The 26,380-nt window shown below is 41.0% G+C and overlaps 1 protein-coding gene across 1 annotated transcript in view; it reads right to left on the reverse strand.

Annotated features, from left to right (window-relative positions):
• LOC136051277 (MOB kinase activator 3B) overlaps positions 1-26,380 on the reverse strand; it is a 98,365-nt gene that overhangs the window by 41,837 nt on the left and 30,148 nt on the right. The window contains exon 3 of the mRNA XM_065740629.1: positions 16,529-17,132. Within this exon, the coding sequence (XP_065596701.1) occupies positions 16,529-16,946 (418 nt within the window). The 5' untranslated portion in view covers positions 16,947-17,132. The remainder of the gene's footprint in view (positions 1-16,528; positions 17,133-26,380) is intronic.

Genomic DNA, 26,380 nt, shown 5'->3' on the forward strand with positions numbered 1-26,380 from the left:
TACTTAAATTAGATACTGCAAATGTTAACATGGAAACTGAAAACCAATTATTAAGAGAGCGTATTGAGAAACTTGAGCAACAGCTGGGTACATTAACAACCAAAAGGCCTGGCCTAAATGTCCCCACAAGACAAATACGGAGTATATCGGTAGAGGACATCCAAAAATCAGAGGAGGCAGACTCAGATATGACAGGAAAAAAGATCTCTAAGGCAGATCTCGAAACTCCATCTATGATGGACCCATTCGAGATTCAGCCTATTATAACGCAAAAAACAAAAGGTACAGGATAGACCAGCAGGGGTGCCTCCTGACCAATGGCCCCCTGCTGAAACCTGCCTCCATGTGACAGCTCGTCCATATACAGCTAATGAGTTGATGGACCTAGTACAACGGTTCCATCAAAAACCAAGGGAAAGCATACCATCATGGCTCCTAAGGTTATGGGATGCAGGAGCTGAAAAGTGTTTTAGTGAATGGGACAGAAATGTCAAAATTAGCGTCCATAACAATAAACCTGGCCTTGAGACAAAGGTTATATGCAGCCATCCACTACAATGATGAAAACTATTCTATTATAGATTGGTTGATGGCAGTATGCCGACTAACACGGCTTAATAAAACTGATATTCCTCTCAATACTGGTTTGTGGTCCTCTATGGAGGACCTCCAGACATACATCAGAGAACTAGGTATGAGGGAGGCTATGTATGCAGATGCTTTTGAAAGCCCCGATACAGAGAAATTTACAGCGGGCATGAGAGATCTGATACTGCAGCAGGCCCCCTCCCACCTATACGGGATGCTAGTTTCCATACTAAATCTGCTGGTCCCATCAGAGGCCATCATACAGCAGGCAGCCCAGTTAGTGGCAGACATAGGGGAGACAAAGCGCATAAGAACCAGGCGCAATGTTCGTGTAGTGGAAGACGCTGAGGCCTTCCCTATTAAAACTAAAAAGCCTGCTCCACAGATACCCTGATCAGGCCCCGTACGGGTATCCTGGAAGACTATGTTCAATTACCTCATATGGGCTGGGGTTGCGTTTACCAAAATTGATGGGCAACCCAACCATGTTTTGTTACAGTTGTGGAAACAGCTTAAGAATGATCAAAAATTTCAGAGTGCTCCCAGAAAATCAGGAGTACAAATTATACAAGAAACAATGACAACAACCTGGAATCTGGCCGACTTTATAATACCAAACAGAAGGAAAAAGCATCCGCAGGTGGTGCGGGCGACAGTGCCTGAGCCAGCTGTGCCAAAAGATTTGGATCTGGCAAAGTTCATGGATTAACAAAAAACAATGGTCCCCATAGGGCCTCCAGATGTGACTGGAGGCCTTATGTAGAATTAACAATATTCTGGTCTAGGACAAATGTGCAGAAGGTGATGGCTCTAGTGGATACCGGCGCAGAAACGTCAATTATATATGGAGACCCAACAAAATTTAAGGGTAATAGAGTGATGATTGGTGGGTTTGGGGGATAGACTATTCCAGTCACCCAAACGTGGTTGAAACTGGGGGTTGGGCGTCTCCTGCCCCGGGAGTATAAGGTGTCGATTGCCCCAATTCCAGAATATATCCTGGGCATAGACATTCTATGGGGTCTGGCTCTCCAGACGACTGTGGGAGAGTTCAGACTACGGCAGAGGTACATTAGTATCCGGGCAATACAGACAATATTGAAGGGCCATGCGAAACATGAGCCCATTTGTTTGCCGAAACCACGCCGGATTACTAATGTAAGACAGTGCAGACGGGGGGGGGGGCAAGAAGAAATATCAAAGACGGTGCAGGAATTAGAGAAAGTAGGTATTATAAGACCTGCACACAGCCCATATAATTCCCCCATATGGCCATTATGGAAGTCGGATGGAACATGGAGAATGATGGTGGATTAACAGGGAACTGAATAAGGTCATGCCGCCCATCCATGTGGCCGTACCCAATATTGCCTCCTTAATGGACACTCTTAGTAGGGAAATTAAAACCTACCATTGTGTCCTGGATTTAGCAAATGCGTTTTTTAGCATACCTGTTGCTAAAGAATCACAAGATCAATTTGCATTTACGTGGGGAGGCAGGCAGTGGACCTTTCAGGTCTTGCCACAGGGGTACGTGCACTCACCAACATACTGTCATAATTTGGTGGCATGTGACCTGGGTGATTGGAGAAAACCAAACAATGTGAACCTATACCACTATATTGATGATCTCCTGTTAACATCTGACTCACTGGAAGCAGTAGGGGAGGCAGCAGATTCATTAACTCACTACCTAAGTGAAAGAGGATGGGCTATCAATCCTCAAAAAGTGCAAGGTCCAGGACTGTCCGTAAAATTTCTAGGGGTAGTCTGGTCAGGAAAGACCAAAGTGTTACCTAATGCCATCATAGATAAGGTTCAGGCATTTCCAGTCCCTACAACACCGAAGCAGCTGCAGGAATTCCTAGGTATACTGGGATATTGGCATTCCTTTATACCTCATTTGGCGCAGCTGCTGAGACCTTTATATAGACTTACCAAAAAGGGCCAATTGTGGGATTGGGGAAGAACAGAACAGGATGCTTTCCAACAGGTGAAACAGGCGGTTAAACAAGCCCAGGCACTGGGTATATTTGATCCTACCCTCCCAGCTGAGCTAGATGTTCACATAACTCAAGATGGCTTTGGCTGGGGCCTGTGGCAATGTCAGAGTTCTGTTTGGATCCCCCATTGGATTTTGGTCTCAGGTGTGGCATGGAGCAGAGGAAAGATATAGTATGATTGAAAAACAGTTATTGGCTGCCTATTCCGCATTACAAGCGGTAGAGCCAATAACCCAAATGGCCGAAGTTATAGTCAAGACTACATTGCCAATCCAGGGGTGGGTAAGAGATCTGACCCACCTTCCTAAGACAGGGGTGGCCCAGGCACAGACGGTGGCACGATGGGTCGCCTATCTCAGTCAGAGGAGTAGTCTGTCTTCCTCACCGTTGAAAGAAGAGCTCCAGAAGATTCTTGGCCCAGTAACGTATCATAGTGATGCACCAAAACAAACCTTGGTTGCTCCACCACGGAAGAGTCCCATCCAGGAAGGAAAATATCCTGTCCCTGAAGATGCCTGGTACACGGATGGGTCCAGCAAGGGCAACCCAAGTAAGTGGAGAGCAGTAGCGTACCATCCTGCCACAGACACAGTATGGTTCGAAGAGGGGGATGGTCAAAGCAGCCAGTGGGCAGAGCTGCGGGCGGTGTGGATGGTTATAACCAAAGAACCTGGTGATGGTATCCTGAATATTGTCACAGATAGTTGGGCTGTGTATCGGAGGCTCACTCTTTGGATCGCACAGTGGGCCACCCAGGATTGGACTATCCACTCCCAACCGATCTGGGGCAAAGATATGTGGTTAGACATATGGAATGCAGTCAAACACAGAACTGTACGTGTCTACCATGTTTCTGGTCATCAACCCCTACAGTCACCAGGAAATGATGAAGCTGACACACTGGCCCGAGTTAGATGGGTTGAGAACTCGCCATCTGAGAATATCGCTTACTGGCTACATCAAAAGCTGCGGCATGCTGGGCAGAAGACCATGTGGGCAGCCTGAATGAAAGACCTAGAGATGGCAGACCCAGTGCCTTGAAAATGTTACAGACAACATGGGCCTCCCCACTTAGGATGCAAATTACGGGCACCGATAATGAGGTGAGACCTCAGATTGGCCGTGAGAACAATCTTCTGCTCCCTGCCCCTGAGGACCTAAAACCAGGTACCAATAAAATAAAATGGCCCTGGAAGGTGCAGGTAGGACCATGATAGTGTAGCCTACTTGCACCCTGGGGGAGATTATTGGAGGTGGGGGGTTCGGTAGCCCCTCCGGTAATGGGTACATGGCCTATTGAAATAATGGTTAACACTCCAGCCTTTATTGCTAAGGGGCCCCCTATCATGTCTCTGTGGCAGATCAGGACACCTCCTTTGGTGCCTGATATAGTCGTACAGCCACAGATATAGGGTCAAAGAGTTTGGTACAGGCATACAGGTACAAGCTGAAGTGTTGACTCAAGACAGGAATACAGTCTGTATCTTACCCTGGAGAGCGGATCTTCCCCTCTTGGTACCTCTAAAACACTTATATTACTCCCCATAAGTCTATGAGTCGCCAGAAGGAACCAAACAATGCTGAAGTGTTCCAGAGTTGCAGCATCTGGTGATGGTCTAACCGGGACTGATGACACATAAGATGGACCTGTACTGTGTGATTGCATGCTTCCAGTAGATACCACTGAGCACTGGCCCAAAGAAGAGTTCGACTGATATGCCAATCATCACCCTTCTCAGATTACATCAACATGCAATGCGATGTATTGGGTCTCTGTATCAAGGGGAGCTCACCTTATGGTTACTTGATCAGTGGTTCACGTTGTGAAGTGTATGGGAACTGCTGAATCACGGCCTGAACCACTGATTGGTCACCTGGGGTGAGCACCAAGTCAGCCATGGAGGCACAGGTGAAGGTGATATACCTGTGTGATTGGAAGGGGTGGAGCCTGGCCCCACCTCTCCCAAACCCCATTTAAGGGCTGACCACCACCAGGGAAGGATCTCTTCTCGGAGATCCCTCCTACGTGGAGTCCCCTGCGAGCCTTGATATCTTGAAGGTGAGCCATCTTCTCTTTTGTATTATTTGTATCCCATCTATATAGAACTACCCAAAATATACTACCATCTATACTATTTTGTTGTGAAGTACCATCCTTGGGAGTTATTTACCCCACAGGTTTAGTACAGAATAGACTGCAGCTAGGAAAAAGAACTGGACTTTTTCTTTTTTTGCTTGTGCATTTTGGCCTCCACAATCTGCACTACTTTCAGTTACAGAAAACCTTAGCTTAATTCTCCTAGTTATGCAATATAAAATCATTTTTTCTTTCTAGAAGTTTTATGGGAGACTTAGATTTAAGGTTTAGAAATCTCACTGGAATTTAAAGACATTTCTTAAAGCCTGACTCTATTCCCTTCATATTTATATATACCCACTGCAAAACCCAACCTGATAATTAAAAAATAAAAATAAAAAATCATGGAAAATTACAGTACCAGCAAAACAAAAATTCTAGTAAAACAGATATATTTTGTAAATTATAAATTAAATGCTCACTCGAAGAAAATACTACTCAAAAGATCAAGGAAGACATTGTGGTCATCAGCATTTACGATAAGAATGGAAAGATTTTTTAATGCTATTGAAAGAACTGTTAAGAAATATTTTGAAACTTACACTTTGAATATTTACATAATCACTTGTTTTACTGTTAAGTTCCTCACTCCTGTGCAAGCACCTGCAGCTTCCAAGGGATGTCCTCAGCACTCTCCAATCCAATATGCAAAGCTAAACTTTATCACAGCTGTGGCAGTAAAAGTCCCTAAGTGAAAACTTAGTGTCAACAACCCTCAAGTGCTTTTTTTTTCATAAAGCAGGTATATACCATTCTTTCACACATACTGTTAACTGATAATAACAGTGCAAAGTGAAATATAAAATGAACACTGATTCTCCTCGCAAAATTTTTGCCCTTCGAGTGTGACAGCTACTGTAATGTAAGGAGTTTTAAAAACATGCTCAGCCAAAGACAATCTATGAAGCACTAAAAGGAACTGGCATATCTAGGTGTAGATTCCTTATTTTCACTTCAAAGGATAACAAAAGGATGTATCTTTTTTTCTACCTCAAATCTTCCAGCCACTCTTTTCTTAACCAGTAAAATTTTGGTTGGAGAAATTCATACCTTCAGAAAGCCCTAACTATCAGAAAATTAAAATGAGCATGAAGATAACAAAGTAGGACTGATGTTTGTGAGATGCAGATTCTCAGAAGAATTCCCCAGTTCAAAGTGTATTCTAACACCTCCAAGGGAATCACTAAAATGCAAGTAGTTGGAGATTTGGTAAACAGCACCCTTCACTTTTCCCATATTCATTTTCCAAAGATACCCAAAGACAGACGAAGTAGCATGGATTCTTTCTCTACATTTGTGCAACCATTCTTCTGCAAATTATGTGCTCAGAATCTATCAATATGGAAAAAATTATTTCAAAATCTGTCATCTTGTATCATTTGCTCTGTTAAAATTTGCAAGGGAATCAAAATTGAAAGCTTTCTCCTTGAATGGGAAGGCTAAAAACGTATGGCATTGGTGTTTGAAGACTGCAGTTTTTATTCCCTTTATTCCAAAATCATACACAAAAAGCTAACACTTTAGGAACAGACAGAATATTTTTAGAATCAGTGACACCTGTTTCTGGATTCATGAAAGAGGCACTACCATATAATAGAAGAAAAATCGCTTATGAAGCTTACTTTGACTACCTGAGCTTTAGTCTCTTACTTGATGAATGAAATAGCAAAATTTAACTTGTTTAACAGACCTCTTCAAAATTATAATATTACTATTTTTAATTAAAAAAAAAATTCCAAAACCTAAAAAAAAAAAAAAGGGAGTCGTACTATGCAACTAGTTTTATAGCAAAAATTCTAAAATCTACATTCTGAACAGATACATTGCTTTAGTATCCATGGGGACTTTTCTAAAAGGTCTGATCTCATCCAGCACATGGTTTGGAAGTGTCTCTGTTGTTGAATATTATAGCTCCAAGCTTTCAGGATTTATCTGTTATAAAGGGCTGAGCTCTTTCTATTGTGGCTCATTAATACTGACACTGTATGAACAGCAATTACCATTAATTTACCACTCTAATGTTGATAAAGCACATTCACTGATAAACTGTTATGTTTCTCAGTTCAGACAAACATCTGCGTCTTAAAAGCAAAGGGTTTTTTTGTTTTGTTTTGTATTTTTCTTTTTCCATACCCAGGAAAGAGTTTTGTCTTTCAAGGACAATCTGTTCATCATCTTTCCTTTTCCCTTCCAACTATTAATATACTTTTGACTATTCCTCTCTTGAGCATCTCTTATTCCAGATGGCTTGGTAACCTTCCTTTTGTTTTCGCTAAGTCAAAGTGCACTGATTCTTATTATGAGGAGGAAATAAAATTTTCCACCATACATTTTTAGGCTTATGAATGGGTGTAGCCCCTCGGCTGTGCTTTAGATGTGTGCCTCTCTGTAGGATGGAAAGAGAAAAAAAAAACGATCTGTGCCAGCACTGGGTAAAGCCTGTGCCACTCAATGCTGGGTTGCTGAGATGCTCAGAACATTGGTTGGGTCTTAATCTTCAACTCTGCTGTAGCTGGATTTTTCTTTTAAATCATACAGAGCAATCATTCATCAATCACCATGGCCTGCACTTACACACAGTCCTGAGGAGCTTATGCACAGCCCAGAAGGCTTTCCAAATTAAAGTAAACTTTTGAAAAGTAACACAAATGAAACATTACAGATATCAGTATTTTAAGAAATTCCTATTGCTATCTGCATGCAAAAGCACCAGCCGTGCACCTGTGGTGCGTCTTTTGTTGGAAAGTGTTTTATATCAGTCTTCGAGGAAAACAAAACCATTTCAACCTTGGCTTCACGATTTTCCCCACCTAAAAATTCTTTGAAGCTGGACATGTTAGCACGTGGATCTCATTTGAACAGTGTCAAACACTGAAAACAATTCAGTATTTCCAGAGTCCTGCAGCACAGGTAAGTTTTGTGGCACATGGCCTACTGAAGCAAACCATTTATTTTCTGTAACAGCTCTCTGTGATAGAGGTGACAGCCCAGCCTAGCAACAACTGTCAAAATGCAGAGCCTTTCTCTGGACACCCCATGTTAGTGTGAGCCGCAGTGTTAACAGGAGTTGTCTGGCATCTCAGCGTGCTGTTCAGGCACATAGAAGTAGCACTAATCAGCAACAAAGGAGAAGTCTGCTGATAGCATTAAGACAGTTGTGTCTTATGAGGTTCTGTCCACACAATTGGCAGACGGCAAGAATGAAGATAATTGTTTCACATCACTTCTGTGACTCATTAGGTCTCTTCTTTGCAGGACAAAAGCTTGTCCCCTCACATAAAGAAGTGTAGCCTTCATCTTTTGCTTTCAAACACCAGAAGGTGCATGCAGGACACAGAGTCCATCTCCTCTTTCACTGCAAGCAGGTTTTGCTACATGTCAGCAGCAGCTACATGTCATGAGAACATTCAAGGAGCAAAAGAACATCAATGAAATCCAAGTTGCCATTGTACTCCTGTGCAATCCTAACAGACAGCCAACATGCAGAATCTAGTGGGGTTAACAGTTTTTTGAGGACAGCAACATTGAATGGAGCTCCACAGATCTGAACACAATGAATGTTTAAGACTGTACGTGTCACACATATAGCTTGATGGCAGCTGTTACAGGAGCAAGGGAAGCTGCATAGAAAGGCAAGCTTGGATATAGCAGTAGACTGGAAAATACAGCTCACAGTTATCAAGAAACCCCTCTGCTCACCGCCTAAGGAAAGCATGCTGTTGAACATACATACAGAATTATTTCCTTTACAGCCATGGAAAGACAGCAGCCAGTATTAATTCTGCTTGCTTTGCTAAAACACATTGACAAAACTAGATGGAAGCCTTTTTTCTCTGCTATGGTAGACCCACTGAAGCACAGAGCTTCCCTGATGTCTCCTGACACATAGCCATTGTCTGCATGCTAATCGGAGCACACACACACTCCACTGAAGCAAGGCACATAAGCTTGATAAACATCCATGTTAGTTCTGTTGTTCCAAGTGTTTCCTGTTACTTTGTTTTCTGCCACCCTGCAAGGACCAATACGCACACAAATGCACTTCCTTGCCATCTCAACAGCCTTAAGAATTAAATCAGTAGAAGAAATACAGCTATTTTCTTTCAGATGACATCACACACCAAATTTCAAGTTCCTTTTTTTCAAGTGTTCAACAGCTAAGTCAGAAATTTAGAGTCCTCAGTGTGAAGAAATACTGTGGACAACGTGCCAGTGAAACCAACAACCACAAGGAGAGAAGACCCATTCTCAGGCTCAGATGCTAGGCTTCTTTAAAAACCGATACCACTACTGCTCCCTTTCATTTGGCAAAGGCCTGGCCTTCGTAGAAGTGCATACAATTGCACTAATGGAGAAAAGATGAAGTGTGATGCAGTGAATCAAATAATAAACATACATCTTTGAAGAGAAAACAAAAGATGATGTCACGACACATGCAGTGCCACCAGGAAGTGGTCAGATGAAGACAGTGTTCCAGGCAATCTGCAGCAGCAAAACCAGCTTCAGCAGAAGCCATGCCTAACAGCTTTTTCTCTGGAAGTCTTTTTTCTCACAATCCCCTACCAACATGTGCTTAGCCAAGCATTTAAGCTCCTCGAGGGAGAGACTGCCACGTAACTCTGCACAGAAAAGTACTACTACATTTGCCTGTAATGGGAAACACACAAGTGGCAATCATACCTCAAAACAGTTCTGATAATCGAATTGATTTTGTTTTTGTTTGTTGGTTGTTTGTTTTTTTTTTTATATGCAGCATTTAGAGGACCAAACAGTGCGTACAAATGTTTCAAATTATCTGCATGTCATTCTTGTTTTTGTTTTTAAAGAATACAGGCTCACACATGGCTCTTATCAACACAAGGGGTTTCTAACCACATACTTTTTAAGTACGTATTTGACTTTCCTCCAAAAATTATCTAGAAAAGACACAAGGGCTTTGTTTAAAAGAAACTAACGAGTTTCCTCTTGTTCAGATTTTGTATCTTGCTCTATTTGGACACTACTGAAACTAGAGGGCCAAATCAGTATTTGATAGAAAAAGGAAAACATAAAGGCAGTACCAGTGGATGTTTCTCTGTCCAAAGCAAAGATCATGCCCTCACTCTAGGCCTTTCAGAAGTCCCTGAGAACCATACTACCACAGCACTCCAGCTGTTCTACAATGAAGTTAAACCGTGATTATGCTTTAAACAGGACTAAACTAATTTCAAACTTCTACGACCACATTTTATTCTGATCACTGTTATCACATGGCTGGGGTAGCTGAAGATTGCATTAACAGTTCTTCCCCCTTGGCCAGATACATGCCCAAAAGTACAGATGTTGTGCTCAAAAAAGTCACCTTAACAATGAATATATTCCGTGGGAATGTCATGAATTTTCTACACTCTTTCTGAGCTTAAATAACAGCTTAGATTTGACAAAATAGACATAGGTAAAAAGTAACAAATAGAAAAGCTGGTAGTTGTGAAACTTATTTCGTTTGGATTCTAAGAAATGAAGCAGCAAAGCCATTATGAACTATAAATACCACTCCTACATACACTGCTTTGTAGCATAACAGACAAAGTCTGTTTTATAAGGGTTTGTATAAGGAGCTGTTTTCCCTGTTCATCAAGGAAAGGAATGCACACAAGGCTGTGGAATGCAGACGGAACTCAGTTCTAGAAAACCCACTTTCCCCGGCAAAGCACATTCAAATATATCAAATTTCCCACACTTGGAGTTCAGCACAAGCTCAGTCCCAGTATCACAGACCAAACAGACATCAGCCATGCTGTGAAGGCTGCTAAAGAGATCAGGTCACAAGTTCAGGTAGGAGAGAAACTGCAGTGGTAAAGGTGCAGACCCTGCAGGAGTAATTCAATTCAAGTAATGTGACACAGCATGCGCCATCTCAGTTTGGCGGAGTGTCAAGCTCCTTAAGGTTGTTGGGATGATGCACGTGACTCCTTACTATTACTCTGACTAATTTGCAATGACAGGGATTGAGGATTGTCCAAACTACTTCTGGATTCATCCCTTATTCCTGTAAGGGCATGTAACACGGGCTAATCAAGTCATTTTAGATACCAAACAAAAACTGAGAGTGAAATTGCTTGAAAATAAAATTAGTCAGCAAAAATGCAATATTTAAAAGGCCAGATATTTATTTATCTAGCAGATGGTAAGATTCACCATACAGATGGAGAGAACACAATGATATCAGCTGCTTTTGTTAGTACTCTTGAAATGGCATATTCATATGCCAGTTTAGTTTACAGAGAAACACCTGCTAGGTTATGAATCACTGGAAGAGCTAAAAGGGAAGAGGGGGAAGAGGTTCAGGCATATGAACACTTCATAAACATATATACATGTTATTTTCCTGGCACATATATTTCCAAACACAAAACTTTCTAAAAACAAGTGTTACTGATCAATCTTTGCTACAGCATACCAATAAGCACAGAATTTACACACTTCAGTGACTGGAGAAAACTATAGCAGGGCAAAACCTGTCTTGCTGAATTTTCTTCATTTACTCATCGAAAACTCAGGAAGAAAACTCTCTAATGTGGTGCCAGAAAGCAGCATTCCTTTACTCCTCATGATGTGCATTGAGCAACTTGACAAGCAAGCGGACCCTCTCAGTGTTCAGGTTCCACATTTATACAGTTAAGACATATATGTACGCATTCCATTGGCATACATTTCTTTCTCAAGGACTCATAGATATGTGCTAATGTCCCTTTGGGCATTCACAGTGGTATTTAGGGTGGCTGTGTACCCACCTACTTCTTCCTCTTTTTTCACCATCAGCTTCATCACTGAAACCTTTGACTCACTTTCATCCAAATTTCCCCAGTCTGGAAGATCCCATTGCTTGTTAGGCCACGGTGAGCCACCTTTTAAAAACAACGTCTGTGGAAACTGAGGAAAATATCTTTGCACATTTGGAGGCAAAAGATTCTATTGTGACTCTAGTACTTCTTGTGAGGCAAAATCATTGAAGCAGACGATAAAAGTGTTCTATTATATCCCCAGGGCAAAATTCTTGAGGAAAAACAAGAGTGTTCACCCACTAAAGCTTAAATGGAAAGTTTTAGAACTATAATGTATGGATTCCTTTTGCTAAACTAATACATTGCTTCTTAAACTAATGCACTAATCCCTACTGCTAAGCAAGCCAACATATATCACACAACAGATGTAGTTGTGTAGTTGTTCAGATATGCTGAAGAAGGGACCATCGATGGCAGCAGCAGCAGAAAGGAAAAAAAAGCTTTACAACACAAATGTTTTCTTTAGCCCAAATACAGCACTAATCAAAGTGGTGTAAAAATCAGCAAGAAAGGAGTGTCTGGAATTTACAACTGCCTTCAGCTGGCGGCCTGCAGCTTTACCTATCCACCAGTGATGACTGAACAACCAGCTAACAGCCAGGCTTCTGACCCCTCCTGTCAGCCCTTGGCAAAGCCTGACTTAAAGAGAAGGAAAAAAACAAAAAGCTGTAGCATTTACACTTTTTTTTTTTTTTTTAATTGCAGTGACCACAGGCTGAAGGCAATGTCAGACCCTACAAAACTAGTAAATGGCAGTTAACACCATGCTTCTCAAATACCAAGCACCTCTGCACTCCTTGGGAAAGTAAAAGCAAGAGTAGTCTTTGTTCATAGCCACCAGTCACCTGCAACCCTTTTTCTGGAAAAGGGCTAGAAGGCCCCACAGTCTTGGTCTGCTTTTATAGATGAGAAGCCCTGTGGGGACATATGGGGGTTCTTCTTTGGGAAAGAGTTACACATGTGCTCCATGCATACACTCTGGAACTGTCAGCTACTAAAACCATGCGTTCACAAGTGTGGAGATGGCAATGCATTTCTAAAGATGAATTAAGTTTTCAGCTGAAGTCCCAGGCTTTAAACACTTTAAGAATATGTTGTCCTTTTGACCAGCCATAACTAGGCTGTTCAATTACAGTAATTTAATACTTTTAAATTGCACACACTCTCATAGCTTAGAAGTGATTTTGTACTTCAACTAAATGCCAAATTGCACCTTCTTAAGCTGCTTCATCAGTCTGTAATCAGTTTAGCTCGTTCCTTGAGCAGCGTGTCAGCACTGAGATCAGAATTACATATCGCAGGACAGTTCAGGCTAGCAGGGCCTCTGGGAGGCCTACAGCCCAGTTTCCTGCTTGACATAGCCATGAGATAAGATGAGGACACTTGGGGCTTTACACAGTTTGGCCTTGAGAATTCCCAAGGATGGAAACAGCATAATGTATGTGGGACCCCTCTCTCCACTGTTTGCTTGTCTTCAAGGAGTAGAACTTTATTACATTAAGTCAGAAAAGATTGTGTTCTGGTTTATTTCAGCAGAAGCCTCTGTCTCCCGTTCCGCCTTTGTATTTCAAGCCATGGACCTGTAACTGGTACCCGAAACCCCAACACACTCTAAGAAGCCATGTTAGAAACTAGCATCAGTAGTTTCATCAGTGTGGCCTAAGCAGGCACACAGAGCTAACTCTACTGTGTTCTTCCTCTCCCAGCGAGGTCTCACACTGCTCACAATATATGGATGGTTACATGTAGAACAAGTTAGCAGAACTATTAGCCTCTAACATGCATTAAGTCCACTTAAAAATAGATTAAATAAATGGGTAATAATTGACATAAGAACAAGGCCATAACCACTGAACTAATTCCTCTACAGGCTGTGACTGTTTTTCCAATACAGTCTTTAAAGCTTCACCTTAAAAAGAAGTGCTCCTAATACTCAGGCACCTGTTCTTGTCAGTTTCAGTTCCCAAACCAGCTTCCTTTTCTCCTGCATGTCAGTTCAGTATTAGCAGGAGGGTAGCTGGAGGAAGAAGCTCTTTACCAGTAAGTGAACAGACTCAGGATGACCACAGAAAGCAGAGAGGAGCCAGACCCCAGGAAGCACTCAGACTGGGAAGCAGTCATAGGTTAGAGGTTACAGTGTGGATGTAAACACCAAGAGGTATTTGCATTAAATGTATTATACAGTTTATTAACTCAACTCACCTTCTTTTGTTTGTCTTCTACAAAAACTCACCAAACTGGGCTATCCCTATCCCTTTTTAAAAGTAGTTTGCATGAAGTATGTCAAAAGAGGGCAACATTAATAGGATTAAGCTTAGAAAATATGGAAGTTTTTACAAACAGCTCCTATCAATCTCCTTGACCTCTTAAGCAAACTCATCCACTAATCCTATCCTCTGGACACTTTTTCAAGAGGAATTCTCTGCATATGTTACAAAGATTTAACACAGTAAATTAATCTCCATGTTACATCCAGATACTATGCCTTAATGTTGCTATACTACTAGTAATGGTATACTTAAGCCTGGTCTGTTTTGGCATTTGAATAATTATTTTTCAAGATCTATTTCAACTACATTAAAGAATGAACAATCTTAATTTTTAACTGCTATCGATCTGTTAGAATGAAAACAGAGATCTGCATTAATACTGAACATAACAGAGACCCTATGGTTAAATAACCAAAGCCTGCTGCAAAACAGGCTGGACAAACAATATCCAACATAAAAACAAAGCTTCACTCTCTGATCAACTGTGAAAAGCAAATCATGGAACAATATACATGCTGAGCTACCACATTTCATTCAGCTGCTTCATATGCAGCACTTTTGTGGGCTGGTAGTGCCATCTCCATGTTACAGACAGAGAACTGATTTGCAAAGAAATTAGAAAGATGCCCCCGAAAGAAAAGCTGCTTATCCAGGAATGGGCCCCAAAGGCTCCAGGGACTTTTCCTAGCTGCTAAGGCTAAAGAACACTGTCTCTGTTGGAGATACTCAGAGAATTCCCTTGGACTGTGCTAGGTGCCTCCTCAGGGACTTTCTGAGAACACAGAACTCCAAATTCAATGCAATGTGCATCAACTTCTGAATCACAAGATGCAGGTTTCAAACCACCAACAGTTTTAAATCACAAATGGGTGAATCAAGAAGATAATGAGAAAACTATATGTAGGTAGGCACCATGGTATCTGAAACAAAAGCCCAAGAAGAGAGGGAAGCGGAACACAGAGCAAGTACTGTCTTTATGCCCATAAAGTCTCTTTATGAATCTGCTCAGTCTCTTTACTTATAATGCAACTTGATGCACAACTCCATGTAGGCTCAGTCTTTTCCACTTCCTCAGAGTCAACTCAGAGGGAAACAAATATTTTTCACAGATAACAAGAATTCCTGCTCTGACTTGTACCAGGCTCTAACACCATAAGAGACCACAGTCTTTTTCCTTTCCACAGTTTCTTGAGTTTTTATTCAATTCACAACAGCAAAAACTGCTTGGAGGAGAAAAACAGAAGAGGGCGTTCAATGATTTTTTCTTAGTCTTATAACAGGTAAACCTTCACTATAAACGTCCCCCTGGACATATCTTAATAAAAACATAAACATAATCACTATATCCACGTTCAGGCCATAAATATTTTTTGCATATACAAAGTGCGGTGGCAGAAAACTGGAAGATGGAAACTTGGTGTAACAAAAGCATGGACAAAATACCAATGGAAGCAAAAACACATACTTAACTGCACACCTAAGCCACCTTCAATTCCAAAAATCTTTCACAGCATATTAAAAAAAACAAAAAACAAAACACAAGTGCTTTAAGAAATCAGACCTATTCTTCACTATACAAAATGTACTGCTTCCTTTGAAATCCTGCTTCTTGCTAAACTGGCAAAGTACAGCCTAAAAGACACAGTTGTTGTCTTCTTACTACCTGCTAGTGCAGAAAGGAGATAAGGATTGGGAAACAAATCACAAGTCTGTCCAAACAAAAAGCAGACAAGCTCAAGGACTGGCTGTTTCAAAGCTTACCAATACATGCAGCCTCTTGATGTACCATCTCCTACCTATTAGCCAGAGGCTGTAACTGTATAAATTGCAAAATACTCTGCTGAGCTAATTTTAACATATAAGCATTATTGTTTGTTACTCATCCACATATTTACATAACATCTCACATTTCTAACAAGAAGCTCCAGCTTTCCTACTTGCAAGAAGTGAATCATGACTCATTAAATAAAACTGAAGTTTACATTGTTCAGGTACAGCATCCTGTCCTTCTCATTAGCTGCAGCTGAGGTGAAAGATTTAGGCGCTCTACACTATACAACAGCATTCCTCCAAAGTCCTCCTCATTCAGAGGAAACTATTCCATCTATTTGGGCAATCTTCAGGAAAGCTAACTACAGTATCAAAAGAAAAACTGTGCTCTCTTTAGCAGCACCCTCCTCTAGCCTGTTTGGCTAAATTAGAGTAATTTGGGGAACAAGTCACTTTCTGATTCATCAGTTTTGTGCTGGAAGTGAAAAGAGGGTTGGAAAGAAGAGTCCACTACATTCCTGAGTGCCCATGGCCTTGTACTGCATAGCACTGTACATTTTCCAAAGGGAAACACCACTTTGCTTTCCATCCATTCTGCATCTGCTTAAGTGGCCAGGTAAAGTGTTAAGCAATTCAAACTTGATTAAGATTCAACAAGCTAAAATGAAATGCTGACCACCGTTAGTGATTAACTTGAGAATCAGAAGCTTACCAGGAACACACGGGTCAAATAAAAACATTTTATGCTAACAAACCCCACCAGATGTAGCAGACAATTAACATTTCATACATTTTAGAATATTCCTGCAAAACACCCTCCTTCTCCACTTGTTCTTATAAGGGCTTGGACTCCACAGCCTCTGTAAGTGAGGTCAGGAAGGGATCATGCTTAGTACACAGAAAGAAAGGCAGTTTATAATTCCCGCTCGCACTTACCTACACTTGTAGGAAATATATCCTCGTTGTTGATTTGCATCTCAATCCAGTCCATGAGGAGATTCATGTACTGCGGTGCTGGCAGTGCTGTAGGCTTCTTGTATTTCATGTCATCCTGCCACCGGTACTCATACTTAGGGCCTCCGGACATCACTGGGCAGGTCCTCTCCGTGCAGAACTCACAGATAGTTCCATAAATGAGGTTGATCCTGTTGAAGAAGTCAACAACATGGACAGCTACCCAGTCATTTTGATCTTCTCCCTTGGGCAACTGTACAGCTGCTTTCAAGTCCACACCTGAGTGCAGGGTGGCCTGTGCTCTTTTATGTAGCTCAAACCTCTGGGTTCCAGGTTCAAACTTGCGTTTTGGACGAAAAGTTTTATCCTTATTAAAGACTTGCTTCAGTGCTATTGACATGTCTGATAATCTTCTGCTCTGCAGCAGATGGCAGAAAAGCACTGCTGATATTTAATTCAGGTATCTGAGAACACTTGCTCCCTATCACACGTCCTTCAAGTTCTTTTTGTCACAGAAGTTTGTGTTGAATTCAGAGCAGTCTACTAGCTCTTCCACTTGAAAACCTTCCGAAAAGGCTTCATGTTCCTAAGGATATGGAAATGATTTACATTAGTGGCAAATTCAAGTTCAGCCCCATCAGTTTGTTACTATTTTACCATCATTTTATATTAATTATAAGCTGAAAAGCAAATTCAAAATATTTAATAAGACAGATTTTAAAAATGCTAATCTGTAACTTGTTGAAAACATAAAACATGAAAAGCTTTTTTAAGGAATTAGTGTCTCTATCTTTTATCATTATTGTTCCACCCTGAGGAATTCAATAGTGATGTTAATTTTCCGCTGGTCTGTGTAAAACAATTAAAAAAAATGATGAAGTTGACACTTTCTTAATAGCTCTATTCATCTTCTCTTCAGCTGAACACCCAGCCCAGTGGATCTATGCCACTTCACAGTATTGCCACCAAGAGAGGGAAGGGATTGCTCTGTGCTGTGCAGCCTCACCTTGACAACTAGGTGCAGGTTTGGAAACCACAATATAAGAATGATATAAAGCTATTAGGGAGTGTTCAAAGAAGGACTACAATGATGGAGAAGGGTCTGGAGGACAAGAGGTGTGAGAAGCAGCTATGGCCCCTTGGTTTTAACTTCTCAGAGCACTACAAACAGTTCTACCCTATCAGTGTCCAACAAACACTCTTCTACTATTTTACCTAAGCTGTGTGTGGAAAAGCACTAAATTCCTCTGAAGACAGTTGTAAAGATTTCAAGAGAGGCACAAAAGTCTTGAAAAAGACTTTTTTTTTTTTTTTTGAGAACCAGAAGAAAGTAACAGATACTTAGGCAAGGAGAAATGTGGTGTGTTAGACCCCATCTTCATGTAGTAGAATGTAAGCACTATGGAAAATCCTCTCACAAATAGCTGGAAGATTAGTGTCTGCTCAATTTACCAGCAAGCTAAATGAAACTAGTTTCTTTTTGCTGACGGTACACCTTTACATCACCCTGCAGAGATACTCCAATCATGATTTTATAAGCAGCCATTCTTCCTCTGTCAGCAAAACATTAGTTGTGCAGGGATGGACCCCAGGGAAGCCACTGTCATACCTGACATGGCCCCTGAAGGGCCTGCACAGCTCAGAAACTGTGTTCCTGCACAGTTCAGAAATACTGAAGTATGATGAAGGCTGGGAAAGCCTGTCTTTTAATAGTCAAATTAAGTGTCACTAGCAGGAAATGAGGGTGCTTTAAGAGACAGCCTTGACCTACAGTTTGTTGCAAAGACCATAATTTCCAGCTTTCAGATGATGTGTGGCAGCAGGCTGTTTATTTAAAAGCCTTTTGAAGGACTAGTGATTGCTGCTCAGACTGAGCTGGTGACTGGCACACTTTGAGATGGCATGGAGCTAATGTCCCAGTTTGCAATAAGGACCTCAGACCAGGGGTTTCACAACTCAGGTCGCTACTTCTTTCCAGTCTAATACACCTGGCACTCTGACATGGCTACTTCCTCACCTGTAAATATTCACCATAACAAACAGTAGTTTTTATTTAAAATAACTAGCTGGGTAGCAAATAAAACACATCTTGAAAATATACATTTTGAAGCACAGTACTCCCTGCTCTTAAACTTTCTTCAAGAAAAGCAGAAGACACCATATTTTGTAAGCTGTTTTCTACTGAATATACAACAATTAAATATTATGTTCTCCCTCCATGTTTTCAGTAACTTTGCAGAAAAGAAAATGATTAACACAGAGAATAAAAGGAATGAAAACAAACAAGATTTTCCTGTGAATTCCCTGCATAAAGAATCCTGTTTTCAGCATCTTGTAGTAAAAGGTAAGGCCTCCTCCCTTATTTCTCTGCAAATTTGCCTGATATAAAATCACAGTCTTTAAAAATCGGGACTGTACAAGTCAAACTCATACTGTAATGACTGCTATGAGTTGATTTTTTTTCCTCTCCCTTAAAATGTTCTTGAAAACCTGTACAAACTGCGTACATATGTACTTGCTTTCTAATTTTTTTCACCTACAAGAATAGAAGATAAAAATGAGTATGGTGAAGGTAACAGACATCAGTGAATCAGCTCTCTGAAATCACTTTTTTTACAGTTTTGTGAGGGTATCTGCTATCTAATTAACTCTGTTCTTCACTCAAAAGCTTACTGAAATGAATGAAGAAAAACGTGAATTTTGACACCCCCCTTTTCACTTCTGAAATGGATGGGGAATTCTCCATATTACACTGTGTTCTTACTGCTCCCACTAAAGCAACCAGGCATTTCTAAACAGTTACAAATAGCATCACCACTACTTTCCTGAAATAAATAAGCTCCCATGTTACTTACAAGGGACAAAAGAACAGGCTGAGCTTCAGCAGAGATTCAGTCACTTTAGGCTTGGATCCTTCGAAGGTTTATGCTAATGAAAAATCTTTAGCCACAGTCTACAGGCTCTAAAAGCATCTTTACTGCTTAGGCAATAAAGTGGTACTTAATGGCAGGATGGCCACTCCTCTGCTTTGGGCTGAATCATTGAGGCACTGCAGAAACTCACGTATCATGGACTTCCAGCATGTTGAAGCACTGTGTTTTACTAAGAAAGTGATAAGAGGTCTGCCATTCCATTGTGGATCACACACTGTCAATTAAAACCTTGTAGTGTTAGACATAGAAAATAAACTGCTTCAAAATCATATGGCATTATTAAAAGGAAACTCATCCGATAACCTCAACAACAAATGATGAACAAAACTTCAAGATTTTTAAAGCACTGATGATGGAATCTGGCTTGCCTACCATCACTTTCATGACAATTTTGATCTGCAGAGAATGAGAAATGCTCACAGTTTCGTTATCTGAAGTGGCCTTGCAAGGGTAATCTCAGTGACTAAATGCTGTAAATACTGCTGTTGTATTCACGATAATGGATTATAACTCATTGAAATCAGTACAGTAGCACCACCCTTGCATATTAAACTTGACTACTGATTACATATTTGGCATTGTTTGTATCTAAAAGTCCTCATATCCCAGTAAACCCAGCAGAATTTGTCCTTATATACACTGGCGTCAAAGGCCATAGAAACTGACTTCTGACACATGCTAGATTCACTTCTGAATTTGACCACTAATCAACAGCTGTCCTTATATGTGCAACCCAAATGGACAATTCCTTCAAACAATTCAGTGCATTTCCACACAGGCAGTCACCAACAGTTTTTCTTGCGAGAGTATTCTATGACTTGAATGATACAGTTTGGTGCACAGGTACACCAAATCAGCACATAAACCAGTCCTGCTCGTGCAGATTCCACCCACTCACCCACAGAAATAAACAAAACATCATCACCACCCTGTCTGAGTCACTGCTGAATTAAAAAAACAGTGTATCATTTCTTCATACACTCTTTGTTAAATCACAGGTAAAAGAATGTTAGATGACACTGTTTACAATTGCATGCCTTTCATCAGAGCACTCCAGTAAGCTTAACACAAGCCTTATGCAGAAAGGTAGTTGGTACAATTCCTATTTCATTTGTCAAAGAAGTGAAGAGACATCTTCAGCACTAAAGACATGGTAAACTGTCTATCCTGCAAGACACTGTCTGAAAATAAACTCTGCATCTTTTTTTTTTATATATTTTTCTTTCCAAAATATAAGATTTCATTCTGAGCTCTCGTATGGTCTGATTCAAAGTCATCTGCAGCCTCTAGAAATGCATACATTTGATCCAAATCCCATTAAGTACTAACACTATGTAGACTTCACGTGTTTGGCTTTGTTCTTGACTATATATTTTAACACAGGGCACAAAATTCTTTAAATTAAGAGGACCAGACATACTATTTCTTTTGAGTATTCAAACACATCCTTTTTCTACTTTCAGGCTCCTGACTGAGAGCAAGTATTATACTATATTACAAGCAGCTCTTGTAACACTGCAAAGTACAAAGAACTACTGAGTGACCAGTGACCTGCCCTGAAGTCTTAAAACACCTTTCCTATTTACACAGCAAAACCCATCAAAATAAGTAGGAATATTTCACATATCTTACACAAATTTGTGCAATTCAGGTAAGTTTAATCTTCAATCACAAGCAAAAATAAAGTGCTGTATAATCATGCCGTGCAAATTCCTGGTAGAAAATTCATAAGTGGAGGGTTTTTTTGGCCAAAAATACCAACACAACAAACGAAACAAAACAAATAAAAAAATCACAACAAACAAAAACAACAACAACCCTTACTAACCTGTAATGTAGACTTGTATTATGGTTTTACTAGAGTTGAAAGAGAAAGGAAAAAGGATCAAAGCAAATCTGTGTTACTGAGGAAGTGTCTCTAAAAAGCAGTGTGTACGGGCACAGGAACTAGGTCTTAAAAGTTATTATATCCTTTTCTACATGCCATCCTATTCTCAACAATCTTTTAAGATCATAAAAAGTGAGCTCCCATGGACTCTAAGTCTTAGAAGAAATACCAAGAAATGTATAAACAATGACTGTTCTCCAGGTGCTGGCTTGCATAGTTTCTCTGTGGTTTCTACAGTGAATGTTTTTGGGAAAAGTCAACATTATTAACAAAAAAAAAAAATGTCCTGCTTCAGCAATTGTCCATGATTTGTACGTTATTTAACTGAAAACTTAGAGCATTTTACTTAATGTGCAAAATAACAATAGTAAGTGGCAGCATCCAGTAAATGGAAGCTAACTGATGCCTGAGGACAAGAATTTGCTATTTCTTGTGGTGGTAAAAGTCCCAGCAACTCTAGAAAAATATGGAATTTGGCTTAAAGTCCTTCTCACAGAAGGACTCCTGGGTTTCTTTAAGTTCTTCATTTTTCTCTACCAGGATTACCTTACATTAATCCATAAACAATAACAAGGAAAACAACAGTGTGGCTTCAAGGTCCTCAGTGGAAAGTGCTGACTGCAAAGAAGTCTTCCTATAGTCAGAAACACCTCCTACATGTACAGCAACATCCATTTGACATGTAATAGCTAGCTTTTGTCTTGCTCATTCAAGAGGAAGAAAAAAGATCAAGTGGTTTCCTGGATTCCTGTGGATTAATAAAAACCACAGTGGTAAGAGATCACAAGAATACAGTACAAAGAGTATTTTAATAATCAAGGTGTCAGTGTTCAGTGGAATAAATACAAAGGATTTTTACTTGATTCTTATGTGATTTAGAGCTGTAACTGCTTCCCCTTTCTCTACTGCCCTATTTCTAAGCTTAATACTTCAAGAAGGAGAACAAAATATAATGGATAACTGTCTATAAAGTTGGGTATCTCAAAATGAACATACTCCTGCAACATTTGACAAACAATTTAATTGGATCAGCTGCTGCTTAAAAACCTCTATACAAGTGTCATTGCAATGTCTAACAAAAAGAAAAAAAAAAAAAAAACAGAATCATATTTAATGACTCTACCAAACAACAGAGATATTCATAGGGATTAAACTGGAAAGCAATAAACAGGACTTCAGAGGCAGTCCCTCTGTTGTGGCTGAGAAGCAATGGCAGGGGTGACAGAGAATAAGTCTTAGGTGTAAAACTCATTATACAAATCAAGCATGCTTTTCACCATAGGAATAAACTTTCTGTCTTAACGGAGGACTCGTTTCAGTGTCATTCTAGTGGCTTTTGGAAGTATTACAGGAGCTGACATGTCATCAGATCAGAAGTTCTGGAGGGGTATTAGAATACCCTCATACTTGCTCAATGGAAGTCTATGTTGTAACAGCATTCATAGTAATCCCATCAGGAACACGTCCCTGCTGTAGCAGATAGCTTCACGTCAGCTGAAAAAGGCATTCCTCGGAATTACAGTAAAGATATCACAAAATATTCAGGGTTGTAGTTTACACTGAAGTTCAGCCCTTACTCCTCTGTTGTCAACTTAAGGTTTTGACCCTCTGCAGACTGATGTTCATGAAGAGTTAAGTACGGCTGTAATTTATTCCTGGAAAGTTCTGTTTCACTCCAACTCTTTCCCTTTCATGTTCTTGTCATCTTACCCTGTCCTCTATGATATGTGGCCCAGGCGGATATAATCCCTTTCAGGGAGCTGTATAAGACTGAGAACTAAACTAAGTAATTAAGGAGACCACTGATTTTTCACCCCAATATATTTATTTGATCCCTTGCACGGGTACACAGCACAGAGAAGAGGACAGCATAAACCACTGTCTGTGGAGAGTAGAGGATGGGGCAGATGAAACATGGAGTGCCTTTTTAGCCACAGTCCCTTCAGTGAATCAGTATTTGTCATTATGTCAGACTTTCCAAGTCCTTAAAGCAGATGGGGAACTCCCTTTGTCTCTCACAGCTACTGAGGCTGAATTCCGATGGAGTGACAGGATCATGTAGTGAAACACATTTAGTTGTGACAGTCCCTTTGAATGATGGTTGTTGTTTTTTGGCTAAACACACAGCTCTTACAGTTCTCTTCTTGGTTCACAGGCTTCAATTGGTCTGAGCTGTAGCTAGCATGCTTTCAAGCACAGTCATGAAGCCATATTCTTTCTAAGTACGCCAACAGTGTTTGCCTTTAGTTATCAAATCCTTGTGATCTGCTGCTTTCCAATATTAATAAAACAAAGCCTTTACAAATGTACGTGCATAGCTTGGCCAGCTGGTCTTGCAATCTTTGTACTTGCAAACACCACAATGGTGGACTGAGTGGCTGGGCTGACCTACACTCTGGTAGGAGTAGCAACAAAACCAGCTCAAAAGCCCTTCTTTGGCCAAAATCTTGCTGTCTCTGTGGATGGTGTCCTCACTGAAATTATTGCAGCAAGAAACTGGTATTGTCATTCATTCCTTTAAAAATATAAACAGGATGGTTGAATGAAATAAATAAATTCTAACAGCTTTGAGAAAAAGAGATACAAAGTAAACTACACAATGATTCTCTATAATACACATTTTTCTCCACCAGTTCATTTCATTTCTGACTTCAATAGAGGTAAAACATTACTTTTATCCTCTGAATACTCTCCTTTGAAAAGAGAATAAGAATGAATTAAACCATGGTTAAACCTCATAAATCTCTTTGTTCTATTCAGTTTAACTTGCTCCTTAATCTGCATTCTAGCTTTCAAAAGTGCTGGCACAACTGAATAGATGGCACTAAAATATGATTTCCTGCTCACCCCTACACTCAAAGAACATCCACACAATTCTCAAAAGACAGAATCCTAAAGCTGAGATTTAACATGAATCCTCAGAAGTACTTTTTTAAAATGTCCATACCAGGTCATGTGAGTGGTAAAAAAAACCAAAATGTACACACATCGCAGTGCTACAGTGGTCTCAGATCTAAACTCAGGGCCTTACTCTTATGTGTGTACAGATTCACTGGAGGGCAGGTCTGTGTCTGTCAGTAGTCTATCCCCTGGAGCAACGATCCCTGCTCTGCACATAGTGGCCAAGGTTTCCATTTTCAGACTAAGCCTTAGTTTTAGGAAACCCACATATGTGTTCAAGAACAAACATCTAAATCATACGTTCCATCATATTGTATCATTTTGATTCAAACTACTCATTTTAACATTGAGAAACGAAACTACAAAGGCAGTCATTCTACATACAATATGCTGGCAAACACTAAGATTCTGCTCAGAAAACCACATATGCTCAGAAAACCAGATAAAGGTTAGCCTAAATCTAGCTTCTTCCACCAAAGCTCAGGCTGGCTGTTCCAGGGGGAAACGAGGAGAAGCAGGTTGGTGACACAGAGCTTCAGCTATAAGCAGCTCCAGGTTTCAGAGCAAAAGACCTAGTTCTTAAGGGGGACTTCAGTTATCCAGATATTTGTTGGAAAAGCAACATGGCCAGGCACGCGCGCTCCGGGCAGTTCCTGCAATGTGTTGAAGATAACTTTCTGACTCAGGTGGTGGAGGAGCTGATGAGGAGAGGGGTGTTATTGCACCTTGTTCTTACTAATAAGGAAGAGCTGGTAAGGGAAGTGAAGGTCGGGGGCAGCATGGAATGTAGCACTCACAAGATGGCAGAGTTCAAGATCTCAAGTGAAAGAAGCAAACCATAAAGTAAGACTGCTATTCTGGGACTTCAGGAGAGCCAACCTGGATCTCATCCAGAGTCTTCTTGGAGCTATCCTGTGGGCTAAGGTGTTAGAAGCTTAAGGGGGCCTGTGAGAGCTGGTCAACATTTAAACAGCTCTTCTTCCAAGCTCAGGATCAGTGCATCCCTGTGAGCAAGAAATCAGGCAAGGGGCGCAGGAAACCTGCGTGGATGAGCAAGGAGTTTGTGCATAAACCCAAAGGGAAGAGAAAGGTGCACAAAACGTGGAAAAAGGGTCTGACCACTTGGGAAGAACATGGGAAATGTTGTCAGGACCTGCAGGGATGAGACAAGGAAGGCCAAAGCCGACCTGGAATTGAACCTGATGGAGAGGAGTTCTAAGGAGAGGAACCTAGTGTTCTGGTGGATGACAGGTTGGCCATGAGCCAGCAGTGTGCCCTGGTGGCCAAGAAGGCCAATGGGATCCTGGGGTGCATTAAAAAGAGCATGGCCAGCAGGTCAAAGGAGGTGATCCTCCCCCTCTACTCTGCCCTGTTCAGGCCTAACCCGAAGTACTGTGTTCAGTTCTGGGCTCCCTGGTACAAAAAAGACAGGAATCTCTTGGAAAGAGTACACCGAAGGGTTACAGATATGATAAAGGGTTACACCTCCCTTATGAGGAATGGCTGAGAGAGCTGGGTCTGTTCAGCCTTGAAAAGAGAAGACTAAGAGAGGATCTGGTCCACGTCTATAAATACCTAAGGTGTGGGAGGCAAACAGACGAGGCCAGACTCTTCTCAGCACTGTGTGGTGATAGGATGAGGGGAGATGGACACAAACTGAAGCATAGGAAGCTCTGCACAAAAGTGTGTGGGAACTTCTTCCCAGTGCAGTGACGGAGCAGTGGCACAGCTGCACAGAGATGTGGTGGAGTCTCCTTCCCTGGAGACGTTCCAGACCCGCCTGGACGCCTACCTGTGCAACCTGGGCTAGGGAGCTGCTTTGGCAGGAGGATTAGATGATCTGTAGAGGTCCCTTCCAACCCCTACACTTCTGTGATTCTGTGACCTGCAGGGAGGCTACAGCATCATCAGGTGGTGTGCTGCACCTTTCATTACAAACAGTCCTCAACCTGGTATGGTGATTTTGCATTACAAAGAATTACCCTTAGTTCAATGCTGCTGCGTGACAAGATCCACCTAAAATCATCTGGGAGTTGAGGTTATGCCTGATCCAGGCAGCCCCACGAAGGGACCTCTGGTAACATGTAACTGAGTGGGACTGTTATGGGCCCT

This window comes from Cyrtonyx montezumae, unplaced genomic scaffold, assembly GCF_038088225.1.
Source record: "Cyrtonyx montezumae isolate F1298 unplaced genomic scaffold, pur_monq_1.0 scaffold_29, whole genome shotgun sequence".
NCBI lineage: Eukaryota > Metazoa > Chordata > Aves > Galliformes > Odontophoridae > Cyrtonyx > Cyrtonyx montezumae.